The 18,234-nt window shown below is 38.6% G+C and overlaps 1 protein-coding gene across 24 annotated transcripts in view; it reads left to right on the top strand.

Annotated features, from left to right (window-relative positions):
* The window catches only part of DLG2 (discs large MAGUK scaffold protein 2), a 1,031,289-nt gene that overhangs the window by 259,975 nt on the left and 753,080 nt on the right, over positions 1–18,234 (top strand). The window contains exon 1 of one of the 24 annotated variants that reach the window (XM_072032816.1): positions 828–919. The exons of 21 other annotated variants lie outside the window; for them this stretch is intronic. In XM_072032816.1, coding sequence (XP_071888917.1) covers positions 869–919 — 51 coding nt within the window. In that variant the 5' untranslated portion in view covers positions 828–868. Of the gene's footprint in view, positions 1–827; positions 920–18,234 lie in introns of those variants that run through there. 2 more of the 24 variants (XM_038177425.2, XM_038177412.2) reach the window with 2 other exon arrangements.

The raw sequence follows: 18,234 nt of genomic DNA on the forward strand, positions 1-18,234 counted from the left end.
GAGCAATGATTTCTCAGTCTAAATAAGAATAGGTACAGGAGAAATTTCAACATGACTCTTTTTACTGTAATTTCCAAGAGATACCTTATCAGTAAGTACCACAGCAACTGTTAGGATTCTCATGGGTTTAACTTCTGAAATGTTTTTGCTTTCATTCATAAACACAGAAAAAAAAGTGAAAGGTTTGTACTAGCCCAAGTCTGATGATTGTTTGGATAAGATAGCTTTAATTTGTTGGGACTTTAGCTGTTAAATGTCTCTGGAATAGTTGTTTGAGATACAATATCAACATACTGACTGTTGTTTACATGATGTTGTTCTAATGACATTGTCCTCAGTTGTTCTAACTTCATCTAACCCATCTGTTTTCAATGTATACATTGGTCATCTGCTTTCCAAGATATGCACTGGGGTATAATAACATAGACAAACCGTAAACTTTGCACATCCCTGGAGGAATTGCCCAAGTATGGCAATGCCACTGACATCTTCAGCAATTCCTAAATTATTTTTTCTGACATGAAAAATTACTTATTAAATAGGAGTTAATTGAAAGGTGCTCCTCATGCCTGGTCAGTCTAAAATGTATTACACAGTGTTTCTGAAGAACTCTGTTGCTTTTAACTTGGTTGGCACTAACATAAGCCACAGCTTTATGGGTGGCCAAAATAAATGAAATACATTATAAAACATCTGTTTTGAGTTTTGTATTTTTCCCCTTTTAAATGGGTGGAAAAATCTTAGTGGTTCTCAAATATTTTAGTCTTTAAGTCATAAGATAGAATTAAACTATAAGTACAGGCTGTAACAGGAAATAGATTCGCTTGCCCTGGAAAGTGAAAAAGAAAAGCAATTGGGTCTGTTTCTGATGGCAGCTGCAGTTTATGGCTTTAGAGAAAGCAGATTTTTCAAGTTCAAGGTAGGACTCTTGCTTCTTGATTGCCAGTCTATCTGAAACTGCCCGTGTGAAGTTGGTTGGCATATGCAGACTTATAAAAAGAGGTCTACCCCATGCATTCTTAATCAACGTCTATTTTTACAGTTAACTAAAGAATAGCACAGACCACGAACACGTACCTGCCTGCGTGAGTAACTGCTTTTCCCTGCCTGAGCAGAAGCAAAGTCAGTGGTTTTAAAAGGGAGAAAGATATCTGAGAAGTTATGAGCAAAATATCTTTATCAGAATTTTTCCAGACCTACACTTTAAAAATGAAATTCAGCTTGAATTTTTAAAGAAAATAATCTAACTACTGCTTACCATTTCCTGTTTATGAGATACAATATTATTAAAATACTGTATTTTAAACTCATCTCTTTCTCTTTGTGCATATATACACAATTTTGTACCTCAGTGGAAGTTAGCATAAATAAACGCAGAAGTCAATGACTTATAATCTAAAGGCAGTGCCTCCAAGATCAGAAGTGTTCTTGTATAAATGTGCCCCAAAAAAGTGATCTCCCACTATCTGTGGCAGTTAAATATGTTATGGTATTTTCTGTGAAACTGAGTCTCAGGAGCAGATTGTAGCAGGGGGCTGCCCAGTGTCAAATGTTTGAAGTTGCAATTGTGCCCACTGTGTATTGAAAATACTTTCTGTATTTAAATGCAAATGATTTTAGTGGTTGCCATTAAAAACTTTTGGTTCTTGGCATAGATAAGTATTTCAAATTCTCTCAGTATTAGCAGTTTTTCTTGTAAAAATATGGGAAATGTTGCAAATATTTAAGTTGCACAGCCTGAGACAAACTTAAAAAACTTTTTTTGGCCAGGGTCTTGTTTTTCTTGAAGGTCTGAAAGAGTTTTTCCTTCCCCTTCCCTTTATGAACAGTATGTGTAGTTCTGATGGATTTTATTGTGAATCTGGGCTGCTATTTCTGGCTGGCAGTTTGAGGGTCTTACTGGAGGCACAGCTGGTGCTTCTGGGAATTTGGGAAGAAGAGCTGATTTCTTTCATTTGTACTTTAACATGGGACTTGATGTGAGCACTGGGTACCTCATTCTCAGCAGCAGTCAGCACTGGCTTTGGGGCCATCAGAGCTAAATGTAAAGATCATGTGGGTTTTGTTATGAATTCAGATCCATACCCTTTGAAGTGTCAAAGGTTTCCCAGATTAGTTCAGCAGGAGTTTAAGGCTGTCTTCATACTAGCAGGTATACTTGGCACCTTACTGAACTGCGCTCCTGCCTGAACACTGGGTTAACTAAGCACCTTTCTTTGTTCTGACTGCAAACTTTGGGTCACAGTGGTTGTGATAGAAGTATTCTACATACATTCCCTTGTATTCCCTTCATACATTCCCTAGCCTGTGCTTCAGCTAAAAAATCATGCTAGCCTGACAAATCGTAATCATGATACAATTTATAGCTGAAATTTTGACCTATGAATTGTCACTTTTTGAGGATCTCAGATGATGAAGAGGACCTGTCAAAGGGGGAAATGTTGTATGGCCAGATGGCCGGGGCCCATGGAGGATGCTGGAATCTTGTATCCTTTAATCCTTTAGCTTACTCTGTTTGTCTTCTTGTCCCGCCTGTGTTTCAAAACCATAAGTTATTATCTTAACTGAGCAGCTTCCAGTTGCAATGTTATCTTGTGGGTTAATAAAGGCAGAAGAATCATAGTAATAAATAACAGTGTTTCGTTACCAAAAGCCATGAAGCATTGCAAAAGCCAACTGAGCTACCAACTTCTATGTTTTTACATGAAGCCGTAATTTCTTCTTAATACCTAATATAAATCTACTAGAAAAGAGTAGATTTTGCTTAGATATTAGGAAAAATTCTTCACTCAGAGGGAGGTGAGGCAGTGGAGCAGGTTGCTCAGAGAAGCTGTGGATGCCCCATCCCTGGCACTGTTCAAGGCCAGACTGGATGGGGCTTTAATCAACCTGGTCTGGTGGGAAGCCCATGGCAGGGGGGTTGAACTGGAGGGGCTATAAGGTCCCTTACAGTCCAAACTATCTTCACATGATTCTGTGAATTCTCCCTCTCTTCTAGTATGCACTAATGATTTCTCCACATAATTGTGTATATTACATATATCACCACCTGTTCCAAGACTTGTTCTGTTCTTCCAAAGGAAGTCGTGATTCTATGATTCTATGAAAAGAGTTTCTGAATGTTTCAGACTTGGACCTATATTGCCAAACCATGTTCTTCTGTAGACTTATGGTGTTTGCAAATGGGGGATAAAGTTAGGCATTTATAGAGAAATCAAAGAGATTTGGGCTCACAACTCTCACAGACTTCCAGACATGGTCCCTGTTTTCTTGTGCATATTTTCCTCCTTTAAGTCTTCTACCACACAGCACCCTCTAGCACCTCTTTACTAAGTGAAGAACAGTTCAGAAGTCACGTGAATGGCTTTGATGTAATATTTTAAAAGAAATAAACAAGAAAGACTGGCTTCTCACTTTCTCTAATTTAATTAAAAATTACTCTTCAACTGTTCTACTCAGGGGAAGTTTTTTTATTTGAGTTTATTCCTTTTTGTAAGTCTGATAAAGTCTGACACAGTCTGACTCAGTGTACTCATACCAGCATAGTCATAACAATAAATCAAGTGGCAGGTCAGAGCATGGTTCCTCTAGTACTGTAGGACACCAAGACAAAATGTAGGTTAGTACTAGAAAGCAAATAAATTTTGTGTGGAATTTCTACCCTAAAAGATTTGATGTGAGGAATAGGATAATCTTATGTAGGTTGTGAATATTTAGTTGAATTTCTTTAATATATTTTGTCTGATTATAAAATGTTTGCCTAGACTATAAACTAAGCAAGACCATGAACTTTATAAGGGATTTGTCTAACAGCTGTGGGATATGGCCATGAGAGCTAAAAACAACTGAGCTGTTTGTATTGCTGTTATCCTTTTAATAAATAAATAAATAAAAATTAGTGAAGAGAGAACTCATTGTGAAAAAAAGGGGTTACTGATGCCTTGGACAAGTTCCTACAAAGAGAGCTCTGTCAAAATTACAACAGTAATAACACTGCAGCATTTCTTTCTTTTGGTAGCTTGCTGTACCTGTTACTAAAATATACTGCTACTGCCCACACTTATGGGCAGGAAGATAAAGTTCTCATTTATGGCCTAGTTTTTGCAATCACACCAGTGTTGTTAATAGGAGATCTGAATCAAGTCTCACACAGTTCAAACAGTAGTTCTTTCCACTTAAGAAATGCATAATTTGAATCCTTAAGGTTGATTTTTCAACCTCTGAAATCAACCTTGCCCAGATTTGCAAGCATTTGTAATACCTAAGTATGTACTTTACCTCTCCACCCAGCTGCAAGTGTTGATTTACAGTACATGGTCATAACAAGCAATAAATGAAAGCAGTAATTAGAGTAAATTAATAACACAGCAGCAGCTTTGGTTTTCTGGATATAGTAAGATTGGAACTATACTTAACCTATATGCCAGAATAATATTCCCTGAAAGGCCATTATAAATGGGTGAATTGGTACAGAGATGCTAAGATGATGAGCACAGTATAAGGAATTAAATCCACTACTATGACAGAATTCTTTGTGAACATTAAGTAAATACGAATATTACGCTATGGGTATATGGGGTACTTTTATAAATTTAGAAGAGTTGGTCACAAAAATATGGGCTGGAAGATACGGAAGTTGGGCACTCTTCGTTCTTCATTCAGAAATTTCTGGATACATGCTAGTACCAATAAAATTATTTCAGTTCTATTTTGTATCTCTCATTTTAATGTGGGCTCATTAGAGCTTATCTGATATGCTATTCTTATCAGAGATATATAATTGGCCTTTTTGTTAAGGAAGAATTGAAAAGATCTAGGAATCTAAGCGTATTTAAATTTGTTGGGTTTTTAATATATGCAACTAACTAGAATATAATATCATGTCTCTATTTGACAATTTTATGTTTATATAAAAGTGATGAAAATTGAAATACTATGCTGTTAAATCACCACTGATAGGCTTGCCCTGAGTACTAAAGATGCCAGTGCCTCTTTGATTTTTATGAGATTGCAGAGAAATTAGATCAACAATCTTGACAACAATGCTGCATACAAAATGTTGGACTCAGGCAAAAGAAAGGTTTTCTTTTTCTTGGGAAACTGTGACTCCTATCACCATGATGGAGAGAAGTGCAGAAGACTATTAATCAATGATGGATGGAGCTGATAATAGCTAGCAGCAATTAAAGGTTGCCCACCAATGTCTCATGATTAGATTCTGTCTACATATGCTTCTAACTTCATCTTCCCTCTGTCCCACTTGCTCACACTAAGTTGGATAAAGATATTCTGGGTTCTGTGGTTGAACGAGTGTTGCATTTTCCAGGGCTAGTCTTCACAGGTGTGTCCTCTCTTACCGCTACAGTATGACAGTATATGTATTTTGGACATGCTGAGATGTGTTCCTATCCTGTCCCCCATATTTTTGGCACAGGGTGAATGTATGAAATGATTGTACCTGCTCTGGGAGGAGGAAATCCCCACTATCTTCTTTCCATGCTATCCTTACAGGCAGCGAGAGACAAGGGAAGTGTCTTTTGGGTGTAGAGATGCCAAAATCAAAAAGAATTTTTCAGTTGTGGACACACTGGTGAAATGAACTCTGGAGCACATTCAAGCAGTCTGCATTCCACCTGTGTCCCAGTGCCAAAATAGTGAGTGATAACTATGGATTAATGGCTAGTACAGAAACTCCATAACAACAACATTAAAAAATTACTAAAAGTGTAGCCATCTCTGTTTTCTCAGGGGTGGCTGATTTTTCCTTTATGTCTCCAGAAAGAGCTGAGTGTTAGTGAGCAAAATAGTATAAATTCTCCCAATAACTGTGCAGCTTCCAGAGTTCTTCTGGAAAGACAAGTAGAATAAAATCTGAAATCCACAAAAGCAAATCAAAGAAACCTAAGCACAAGCATTTTTTTCATTTTTTTTTTGTCTCATCTTCACCAAAGCAGTAAAACCCTCAAATTTCAAATTGAAATCTCTGAAGAGAAGTAATTGGAAAGGCTTGCCTTCCTTTGATGGCACAAAGGATCATTAAAACCTTAGGAAAGGAGGATTAACTGTAGGAGTAAAACTCCAAAAAGCATTTTCATCCAAGTTGCAGGACAGATGAAGAAAAATATGATAGTTACTTCAGACATATCTGCAGATATTTTGGACAGGATTTTCAGCTTGCTCCAGATTTGTTTTCAAAACTTCAGTTTTCATTTGGAAACAATAATAAGTGGCCAAGTTTTCAAGTGAGACAGAACAATCATAATTAATCTAGTCTGATAGCGCAGACTGTAATACTATCATGAATTGTTTCAAGGATACATCTGTTGGCACCTGCCATACCTTTTAGAAAAAGAAAAAAAAAAGTTTCTGTTGTGTAATTTCTGATGAAGAAGAAGCTTTCACAAGTGTATTATTCCAGGGGTTAATCAGTCATTTGCAGATGTATGACATATTTTTAGTCTGAATTAATCTAGTCTTGGCTTCCAGATTTTGGGTCACTTTCATTTTTTTTGCTACATTTAAAACCACTGGACTGAAGTCCACTGGTCTGAAGAGTCCACTGCAAAGGCTTATTCCCCCCACATTGATCTAGACTGTGATGAAGGCATCATCTAATCATCTTTTTGACTAAGTAAATTAATGGTGCTCCTGGCACCTTTTACTACAAAGCACAATTGCCAGCACTCTCACCCTTCACATGACTTGTCTTTTGACTTGTCTTTGAGGTCTTTTTGAGTCATTTCCAGTTCCACAGCAGGCTTCTTAATCTGTGCATGCCACATGTGCAGCCTCAGAACAGTTGCAGCCCCATGCAGAGGTAATAAATGTCCTAGCTGTCACTAAAGATACCTGTGTGTATGTCCAGGGTTACATCAAGTTCGTCAACCACGTTGCTGCACTGGGAGTTCCTATTCTGGCCTCTATCTACCAGAGTTCCCATCTGCCTAATAGCAGACCCTGCCTCTCTGAAAAGTTCCTGTGAGTAAGGTTTGCTTTCTTTATTCCTAGACTTAGGACTTTATTGCTGTCTGTATTAAAGAATACATTGATCAGCAGCAGTGACCTGTTCTCTGCACCGTTTACCACAATACCTTTTTTCTGTCATTGCTAAATCTGATCAGTAATTCTCCCCGATTGATCAACATTTAAAAAGCACCAGTCCCTGAGGAGCCCACTAGACAAAGCTGATGAACTGCCCTGTTTGCAATTACACTCTGAATCCTGTCAGTTAGACACTTTTAAATCCATTTAAAGTGTGCTATTTTGATTTTGTTTTTAATAAAATGTCATACAGTACCATGTCAAATGATTTACAGAAGTCTAAGTATATTATATCAATATTGCTACCATTGTCAGCCAAATTTGTAATCCCATCTGAGAACAGATAGCATGTTAGTTAGTTTGACAGGATCTGTTTTCCATTAACCTGCCATTATGTATATTTCTTTCCTTCAGATCTTTGCTAATATGTATTTTATCAGCAATTTCATGTTAATTTCCTGAAGAAAAAAAAAAAAAAAAGGAAAAAAAAAAAGAAAAAAAAGGCATAAATAGCATAATAGAAATTGCAAGAAATGAATCTCTTAACCCCAGACCTTGCTCATGTCCCTGTTTAGAAATATCAAAAGTCAGGAACTGTTTTGAAAGGTTGATCTTGCAAAACAGGGATCTCCCAGATAAAATGGAAAAGTGAAGAGATAAATTATGATGAAAACAAAGCTTCTGTGGAAGATGTGGTTTGTTTTACGGGACCTAGTCCACTGGTTGAAACAGTGGAAGCACTTTTAGGTGCATGCTGCCCTTTTGTTTCACTTATATCCTTAGATTATCATAGCTATGATCAAAGTTAGTAACTCAGTAACTAGACATTATATGAAGCATAATTTTATTAGAAATAAAATCACATTACGTAGGCCCTTTAGAAAAGGAAAATGTTAAGACTTTGAAAGATTATTTCATTTCTGCTAGAAGATTCATGAAGAAAAAAACTGAATTATTGGGAAGAAGTCTAACAACTCATTGAGAGCTCATCAGTGCTTTCATATACTTCTCTCCCTGTGCACTTTTCACAGAATCACAGTGTGGTTGAGATTGGAAAGCACCTCTGGATCCATCTGGTCCATCCCCTACTCAAGCAGGGACACCCAGAACAGGCTGTCCAGGACCACGACCAGGTGGTTTCTGAAGATCTCCAAGGAGGAGACTCCACAGCCTCTCTGGGCAGCCTGTGCCGGTGCTCCATCACCCACCCTTCCTGATGTCCAGAGGGAACCTCGTGTGCTTCAGTTTGTGCCCACTGCATCTTGTCCTGGAACTGGGCACCGCTGAACAGAGCCTGGCTCTGTCCTCTTTGCACCCTCTCTTCCAGTATTTATAGACATTGATGACATGCCTGCTAAATCTCTTCTCTAAGCTAAAAAGTGGCAGCTCTCTCAGCCTATCCTCACAGCAGAGATTCTCCACTTCCTTGATCATCTTGGTGGCCCTTCACACTTTCTCCAGTATGCCCAGGTCTTTTTTGTACTGGAGGCCCAGCAATGGACCCAGCACTCCACATGTGGCCTCACCAGTGCTGAGCAGAGGGGTAGGATCACCTCCCTCAGCCTGCCAGCCATGCTTTGCCTCATGCAGCCCAGAATACCATCATCAGCATTGGTATTGGTTCCTTCTTAGCGGTAAGGACCCATTGCTGGCTCATGTTCAGCCTGGTGCCCACCAGGACTCCAAGGCCCTTTTTTGGGAGCTGCTGCCCAGCTGGGTGGCCCCCAGCATGTCCTCATGCTTGCGGCTGTTCCTCCTCAGGGGCAGGGCTTTCCTCTTTTCCTCGTGAACATAATGTTTTGAGATGTTATTAATTTCTTATGAAAACCTGTTTTTTTGTAGTGAATCATGTGGATACATTCATATATCTCCTGTAATGCTTGAGTTCTTAAAGGAGGGGAGAGGAAGGACACATACTTGTTTCTAACCGTGTGCATAACAGGAAAGTGAATATAAGGCATTTTGCCTTTCAAGCAAGAGAGCAATCTAAAGAACTCAGGTGGCATTCAGCTCACTTAACTTTAGACATAACCAATGTAAACATCTGTATCTAGTGATTTCAGGCTCCCTTTAGTGTCAGTAGAGAGGAATTGTCTCTTCTGAGGCATGATTCATATGACCTAGTTTAAATATCTACACGGGGATGAGATTAATTGTGTCCTGAAAGTGCCAGTTTCTCTCCATTTACCAGAGAGAGCTTAGGTGACTAGCTGAGAAGTAGGTCTCTGTTGTAGACGTGTCCATCTGGTCAAACTAATACCGTCCTACAAAGCAGCAAGGATGGGATTGCTAATGTTGGTCAGGCAGTTTTTTTCTCTCTTTTTATATGTAACAGAAGGAAGACATAAAATTGTGGGAGGAGGAGCAAACTGTTGTGAAGGGTCAGCCAAGACACCCTGGAGACGAGGCAAGAGCAAGAGCTAGCGGGACAATGAGATAATCTGATTTGTTTTCCTTTGTTTTTGTCTCAGTTCTTGCTTCTAAATTACTTAATTAATATACAAAAAATAAGCAGTGAGTAATTGAACCGAGCTGTTTGCAGCATGTTTCTCTCTTGCCCAGCTGGTACATCAGGCCATTATTTCAATGATGTTCAATTGTTATATTTTATTTTAGTCGCTTAAAATTATGTGAGATCAAACTGAGGAGAACACACTTAGGTCAGGCTCTTTTCTAAGAGCTGTGGCGCTTTTGTAGAGTAGGCAGCTGCTGCAAATGCATCAGAAAAAGAGAGATGGGCCATGTACATCAAGTGAGATTTGACTCTCATGTCAGACAGCAAGATTTAAGTATTTTTGAGACAGGGGATCTTCCTCTGAGCTTGGTCTCTCTGAGACAGTAAAATTAGGTAACTAGGGAAACCAATTCAGCTTAGCTAAAATAAGACACTCACAGTTGCCCAGCTGATTGGTATCATAAAACTCAAAAGGGACCTAAAACTATAGGATCATCTCAGGGGTAAACATAGCTAGAAATGTAAGAAAGACTGAGCATGGGTGCAGAAGTGTAAATGTGACCCTAGAAGACCTGAACTGCTTCCACTGATTCACCATAAAATGCTAATAGAAGTAATGGAGACACTAATGTATCTTAGGGGGATATTTTGTGAGGATTAATTAACAAATATTTGTACAATACGTCCACTGTACATTTGCCATGTCTCTATAAGTGGTAAAATTAGCAAGCAATTCAAGTGTCAGGGACTGTTTAAGATAATTACCAACTTGTCAAAAGTTGTCAGAAGCTGGTTACTAGGGGATTTGTGAAGATCTAATTACCATTAGCCATCTGACTGAAACATCTAACTTGACCCTGAGATTACCCTCTAGCTAGATTTAAATGTTGACATGATCTTCTAAACAGATCAACTTTCACAAAAGTTTTGACATTTAAGTGAATATTTATGTCACTCCTTCTCACACAGAAAATGCAGTATTTCTCAACCTAAGAAACAGCTCAGAGTTAAATGCAACCTGTAGGTAGTTGCTATGTAATTGTTTTTAATGGTATTAAGCTAAGGGAGAATGTTTGCTGTCTTCTGTCTTTATGGGAATTCCTACATTTAATACAGAAAAGTTTTAAAGATTTTTTGACAGGCTAATAAATCATGAATGGATGTATTGCTCCCTGTCAGGATGTTTTTGCACAAAGCAAGATGAAACAAAGATGAAAAAGTATTTTTGTGTGGTCCATAGCTGGTGGCAAACATCAACTGTAACAGAAGAAAAAGAAAAAAAAAAAAAAAAAAGAGAGAGAAGAAAAAAGGAAAATTAAAAAAAAAAAAAGAAAGAAAAAAAATCTAAAAAAAAAAAAAGAGAGAGAGAAAAGAGAAAAGGAAGAGTTTTCCCAACAGCCAGACAGGAAGAGAAGTGGTAGGGGTATCCCCAGAAGGGCATTCCCTACTTGGTGTCTTCTTCAATGCATCACGTGTTTCCTGAGTATCTTTTCCAGATGGCTTCATAGTTTACCAGCCTCTTCCTTCTTTCTTTCTAAGCTTTGTGCATGTACTGTATTGGAAACAATTAATTACTGTCTAAGGACTACTTTTTATGGATACTACCATCATCCCTAGTACAAACCAGAATCTAGGGTCCAAGGAGTGGAAAATGGTGAGGGGAAGCAAAACAAAAGCAATTCAAATGCTGGAAGACAAGAGACAAGGTACAGCAACCAGGGGTGATAGGTGGCATGAGTCAAAGGGAAAAGCTGGCTGCAGCCTTGCACATGAAGGGCTGCAGAAGCACCATCCTGAATGTTGTGCAGATTAAGGCGATGTGTAACCTATAACCAATTTTGTGTTGCGAAGAGAATAGAAGAGAAAGCAATTGTAATAACTTTTCCAAATTAATGACTACACAGACTGCTTAACCCTCAAAGGACAAGGCCCCTCAGCACTGATGTTGCAATTAACTATGTAGAACACCCCCTCATCCCCTCCTCAGGACCCCAGAAGCAATACCTCTTGTTTCTCTTTGCAAACTGTAAACAGCAATGAGTCACTTCTGGGTTTCCCTGCCTTATTCTGATCTTATTTGTTTCAGTTTTATTATGTCTAAATTGCATCTGCCATGACTGTCTCTTTTTCACACATGTACAATCTCTCCACAACTGACATTTGATGCTAGTTCTTGGCTTCACATCAAACTTATCTATGGAGCAATACCTTTCAACACAGTCTCTGATTCCTCCAGTGATATTTTCTCATTGAAATACTGCCTGTTTCTCTTGCAGTGCATATCATTCAGTGGGTACCTTGGGAAACAGCTCAAAAATTGCTACCCTTACTGTTTCAAATCTTCTAGATCTTCTTCCAAGGTTTTATTTCCAACTTCTCTCCCCCCCCCCCCCCATTTATTTTTTTTTTCCTTTCTGTGGCTCTCAGAAACTGACTGCTGTACCCTCTGAGACTTTGATTTTATATAGTGAGTTTAAGGCAATGCTATATCAAAACAATGCTCTATCCATGCTACCTCAATGCATTTCTTATTGAAGAAAATTATAGCAGAAAGGCCAAGACAATAACAGGTTCTAATTTTGGACCCACATCCATTGTAGGGTGGTTTTCAGTGCTGTGGTGGTGACCTCACTACAACATTCCTCCAGCCTTCATCTCTAGCCCAACCCTGGGCCCACTGTTTCTCCTTCTTCATCATTTCAGTGAAATGTGCCACTGTGCCCTTCGCCTTTCCCTCACTATACTGGTACAGCATATCACTTCCATTCTTGCATGAGCCTCTAGTAATAGAACACCTCACCAACTGTAAAACATCATCACGTGTTTTTTAATTTTTCCCATATTCAGCTATTGTTCCCCTCAAATAACTAAGTTCCTTTGCTGATGTCTTCTTCCTGACCATCCGGGAAGACTTTATTTTGCTCTGTTTAATCTCTTCTTCCAGGGAAGAAGTTTTGTTGCTCTTCTCCCTTTCTTTAACAGGAAATACCAATTCCTGGTTAAATTAAAAATAAATAAACAGGAGGCATTTTCCCCCTTTCTGTAATTACTTTTTGGATCCAAAATGTTATCAGTCTAGAGCAAGAGCAAACCTACAGTACCTATCTGAAAATTTATCAGCTCTTCTTTATATGAAGGTCACTAGTGAATAAAGGCTTTCAGGAATGGAGATTTTAAAGATTAAGGCTGTTATGTTTTGTAAGTAGATGAATTAACAGGTCATAGCGCTAAGCAGTACACTTTCTTCCTGTCTTGAGGTTTTCCTACACTTTCCAACAAAGGGACCTTCAGTGAGGCTGAAATGCAACACTCCTAAGGCTGATGAAAGGAGATGTTATTGAAAGCAATAGCCCATCAGCGGATCTCAGTGACAATATACTGGACGCTGAGAGTTTGGAAAGACTTAAAAAAAAAAAAAAAAAGGAGAAAAAAAACTAGAAAAGTGACATATGATTTCAAAATATGGGCTCCATGCTCCAAAGTACAAACTAAATAACTTATTCTACTGTTGTTCTGATTTCTTGCCCCTTCTTTTGAAGCAGCTGGTACTATTCTCTGCCAGACACAAGTCAATGAATAAGATGATTCATGAGTGTTATAATAGTAATTAGAAAAAAAAAAAAAAAAGACATTGTAAGAGCAGTGCTGTAATTTAATCCCTCAACAAAGATCTTATGAAATTAAGGTTTGGATACAGGAGCAAAGTATCTCTGGCCTCCATTTCTCTGAGGGATTTTGTAACTTCTGGTATATTTGGCTTCAGTTTATCTTTCTGTTCCTCCTGTTTAAGTGTCTGGCAGAGGGGCTTCTGAGATTTTCTTATCTACCATAACCACAACTGGTTGAAAATACAGCCCCAACCATGTAAGAAAACTATTGTATAACTAGGAATATACTGGAACAAGAATGAAATGTAGGTGGCAGCGTGCATGACTTCAGAGTGCATGCAAGTTGAAATTGCATTGAATATTGGCTTAATGCCTCCAAATTGCAAATGCATTAAAGGCAACCCAAGAAAGATGTTTTTTCTAGCTGAGAAATAAGTGGAATTTGCCTTCAGAAAAACATTTCTTCATGTGAAGATCATCCAAACAGTTACAATCTGAGCAATGTTGTTTAGAAATCACTTTAAGTTTCCTTGCTGTTGCTGACAGTCAGATTTTGCTCAGGCTGTTGTGCAACAGCTGTTGTCTTAGACATGTACATGCATGTTTATATTGTGAGATATAATCAGGTATGGCCTGAAAGTAGAGCAGTACTTTGCCTGTGATTTTACCATACGTTCACACACCTGGCTTTCTACTGAAGGTTACTGTGGAAACTTAAAGAATTCATGGAGATCTGCATCACTAACTTTCTTCTATGTATAGCTTTTTGTTTCTGAGACTTCAGGTAACTGTGTTTCTCATACCGCATATGAGAACTATACTGAAAGAGGCTTTAGCGTTGTAGTTGAGCTTCTCTTATTTGAGTAAACTTATATTTTCCTGATTTTCCCAAGACTTGGGTAGTTCCTTCTGTCTGGAGCACCCATCTGAAGCAGCAAAAGGAGGAGATATCTGTCAAAGTACTTTTTACAATTGTCTACAGATCATTACAAGAACCCCTTGGTCAGCACAAATTTTGTCCATCCTTGTTCATTGGCTTTGTACCTTGCATCATCTATTCCTTCTGAATCTTGTTCATTGTACAGTGTTTGATTTTACTGAGTTAGTCTCTCCCGTGCTGGTTTAACCACTCGTATGAATTTTACACCACACATTAGAACATGATAAATAAATAAGCAAAATGTGTGGATGACACTAAAGCACCAAAAATCTTAGGAGCACAGAGAAGAAAAAAATCCCCAAACTTGCTGTCTTTCATGATACCGCTCCATGTAAGGATTTGAGACAAGAAAGCCCTTCTCAAAACATTTATTTAAAAAATGGGTGAAAACATTCATGGTGGAAACAGAAAATTGAAAGGATTTAAAACACCAAAGTGCAAAATTCTGTTCCACAAGAAATAGTAGCAGGTTTGGTGATTAAACAGGATTATGCTACATGTAAGAAAATAATACTTATTAAAATTTTCTTCTGTCACATTCCCAAATCTTCCGAGGGTATTCTAGAGTGTTTTATGTGAATAGAAGCTTTTAAAATTCCTGTGTGTAGGATTGGTTGAGCACTCTCACGTGCACACACACCAAGAAGTGTTACAGTATTACGGCCAAAGTGTTGAACTGAGAAATACAGTACCTTTACTCAAGGGTCAACTCATTTGCTGCTTTTCCATGAAATCATTATGGTTACTTTGACTGAAATTTCTACATCCAGCAAATGTCCAGAAAAGAGAGATAGAGCTGTGCAGATCCTTACAGTCTTCAAATTAATTGCATTTGTTCTTAAATTAATACAGATGGTACCAGCTGTAATTAACATAATATTTCTATCAACAGAGAAGAACATCAGGATCAATCAAAGAGCATTCAGAGTAAACAGAAATCTTTCATAGAGAAATTGCATGTGTTTGTGAGTTTTACACAACCTTTCCTGGACCTCGTTCCTACAGCAAGGTCTATCCTTGTATAGCTCAGCAGTAATTTATTTAGTTATTTATTTTTCTGTAGTGATCTAATCCCAGGACACCTTCTATCACCTTTTATCAGTGAAAACACCTTTCACATGATAGCTAACCACAAAAAAAAAAAAAAAGCACTATGTGAAAATGAAGCCCAAGTGGTTATTACAGAGAACAGCTGTGAGTCTTTTCAGTTGGAGAGTTTTATCTGGAGGCAGCATTTATCCATGCAGATGGTTTCATGGGCTATGAAAATGCATTAACGTACTTAATGCAAGACATGACGGTATTACAAAATGTTCATTATTTGTCTGGAAGAAGGAGAAGAAAACTTGGATGGAATCAAAGCCTTAAACTGTTATGGTGAAAAATGAACTACACAGATCATCTCTAGAAATTGTTGATAGTAATTGTCTGTGGAGAGAGATTAAATCTCTCCGTGCTAACACATTTGGTAGATAAGCTCCAGTAGAAACCTGGTTGGGAACCTCTAGCAACAAGAGCTTATTTTTTACTCAATGTGAAAAATGCCAATTGTTCCTCAAGTCTGAATCCTAGGTCATTATAGTTTTATGAAGAAGTGCTCATGAAATTAAAATAAGCTCTTCACAGAGATTTCAAAATGTAATGTTTCAATAGGTAAGGAAAGAAATGCTCTACAAACATTAACAATAAGTTAATGTAGAATTAAAACATCTTTTAGTGACTACTTTGATGAAATCCTCATCCTTTCTGTGTCTGCAGCACATAAAAATACCACTGATGTTATAGAGCCCTCAAGGCTTTTTTTTTTTTTTTTTTTTTTTTTTTCCTGCTTTGAGAAGATTGCAAAAGTCTTTGTAGAAGACAACTGTCACTGTAAACTCTGTGGAAAAACAACCCACAGCTCTGCAAAGATTTCCAATAGCACTGGGTGGCTGCTGTATGCTCCAAAGCCCAAGGCTGTTAGCTACACCAGGTTCTTTCCAGCTCTTTGAGTAGCCTAGGACCAAAAAAGCACAAATATAAATGAAATTGCTTTATTGCCCTGCTGCTTCTAGGTTCCAGCTTCTGGCTTATACTGGTTAGAATATTGCCAGAAGTCCCTGTAATATGTAATTTGCAGTATTTTCATTACTTCTTTTTCATACTGTTTTGCCCACTATATTAGATAGAACAAATTGCTGATTTAAGCCATGAATATTACTGTAACATGCTTTCTATTTTTCATTATTTGGATTGCAACTTATTACATCACCATTTATAGATATATACTGCTTCACATAATTAATTTTACCATATGTGACCATAATACAAACAGAAAAGGAATGAAGGCAGCTACATGCTGTACTCAAAACTGACTGTGTCTTCTCAGCAGAAAGGATTTGTTCAGGTTCTTTCTGTTTCAAATGCCTGTGATTTCAAGGTTTATTCACAATGCTTATTCACCCCAACATGCCTACTTGTTATGCAGAGTGTGTGTAATTCCACGTTCCTAATCCAGAAAACAGAAGCAGTGTGGATTTATAAGCAAAGTTGACTCGGTAAGAATGACACCTTCTAAGTCAAGAAAGCTGTTGCTTTGATATATTCCGACTCACAGCTGCTCACTTCAGTGGTGAAAATCCATTTTTCATTGCTTTTTGCTCCTGTTAGACCTGCTGAGCCAACACAGCTAAATGAGAGTGAGGAGACACCTCTGTCCCATTTCACGCGTCAACTGAATTGTTTCCTATGGCAAGTTCCTGCTGAGAATAACAGGGGTCCTGGAGGTGTCACATAGGCACAATTTGAAGTTTGTAGGATTGCTCTGGTGTTGTACCAAAGACCAACGGCAGCCAGTACAACATTTATTAATGTGGGTGAGTCTCTGAGGTCTGAGCTAGGGATAGAAGGACACAGAAAGTGCATTTCCTCTTTGCAAATGGAGAATGTCTGCTTCAGTCAGAGAATAATATCATGATACCCCATAACACCATTTTTGCAGTCACTTTTCTTTTTGTGAAGTCAATATCTTTTGAAGACCACAGTTTCTTCCTTTTTGGAAATATCTCAGTTGTTCACTCTACTTTTAGATCACATTATGTTGTGAAACTTACCTTTAAAGGTGTATATCATAAATCATAAAATATATTCTAGCTAGATAAGAAAATTGATGGTGATAAACAGTAGTAGCACATAACAGAATTAGGAATGATGAATATTAGTAGCAAGATTCGTACGTGATTTCACATGTGTACCTAGTACTTATGCCAAATTGAATCTTCCTTAAAATAACTAATTACTCTACATTTGTAAGGTAAGCAACATTTTAAATTGTCTATTGTTTAAATTGGTAGCTATAGGCTAGGCTGAAAGGCAACTCTGTAATTGCTGCTATGACTCAGACATTGTAGTAGATAGGCAATTAGGTTTGGTTTTCTTTCAAAGCCTTTTCCAGCTCTGACTTTCTTTATAAGAGAGTGTAAAGAAGAGGAAAAAATGCTTTTTTTCCTTCGAACAGTACCATCTAGAGAATAAGGAGCCTGTAGCAGTTTCGCCCTGATGGGCAGCTGAACTCCACCACTACTCTCCGTATTCAAAGGAAGAGCATGAGAAAATATGATGGAAAAAGGCTCCAGGGCTGAGATAAGGACAGAGAGATCATTCACCAATTACTGACTTAGCATAGGGAGATTAATGTAATTTATTGCCTATTGCTGATGGACTACAGCAGTGAGAAATAGAAGCAAACTAAAACCACCTCACTGCTGTCCACCCCTTTCCACCTCCTCCCCCCTTAGTGGTGCAGAGGAATGGGGAATGGGGGCTGTGGTCAGTCCCTGGCACTTCATCTCTGCAGCTCCTTCACGATCACTCTCTGTCCCTGCTCCATGTGGGGTCCCTCCCACAGGATGCCGTCCTTCCCAAACTGAGCCTATGGGGGCTACCAACAGGCTGCAGCTCTTGAGGAACTGCTCCCATACGGCTCCATACCACAGGGTCCATCCTGCAGGAGCAAACTGCTCCAGTACGAGTCCCCCACAGGTGGCAGCTCCCCCCAACCCCCCTGCTCCTGTGTGGGCTCCTCTCCACGGGCTGCAGCTCCAGCCCAGATCTTGCTCCTGCGGGGGCTCTCCATGGGCCGCAGCCTCCTCCAGGCCACATCCACCTGCTCCACCGGGGGCTCCTCCACCCACAGGGGGGCTGCAGCATGG

The sequence above is a fragment of the Anas platyrhynchos genome, chromosome 1, assembly GCF_047663525.1.
Source record: "Anas platyrhynchos isolate ZD024472 breed Pekin duck chromosome 1, IASCAAS_PekinDuck_T2T, whole genome shotgun sequence".
Classification (NCBI taxonomy): domain Eukaryota; kingdom Metazoa; phylum Chordata; class Aves; order Anseriformes; family Anatidae; genus Anas; species Anas platyrhynchos.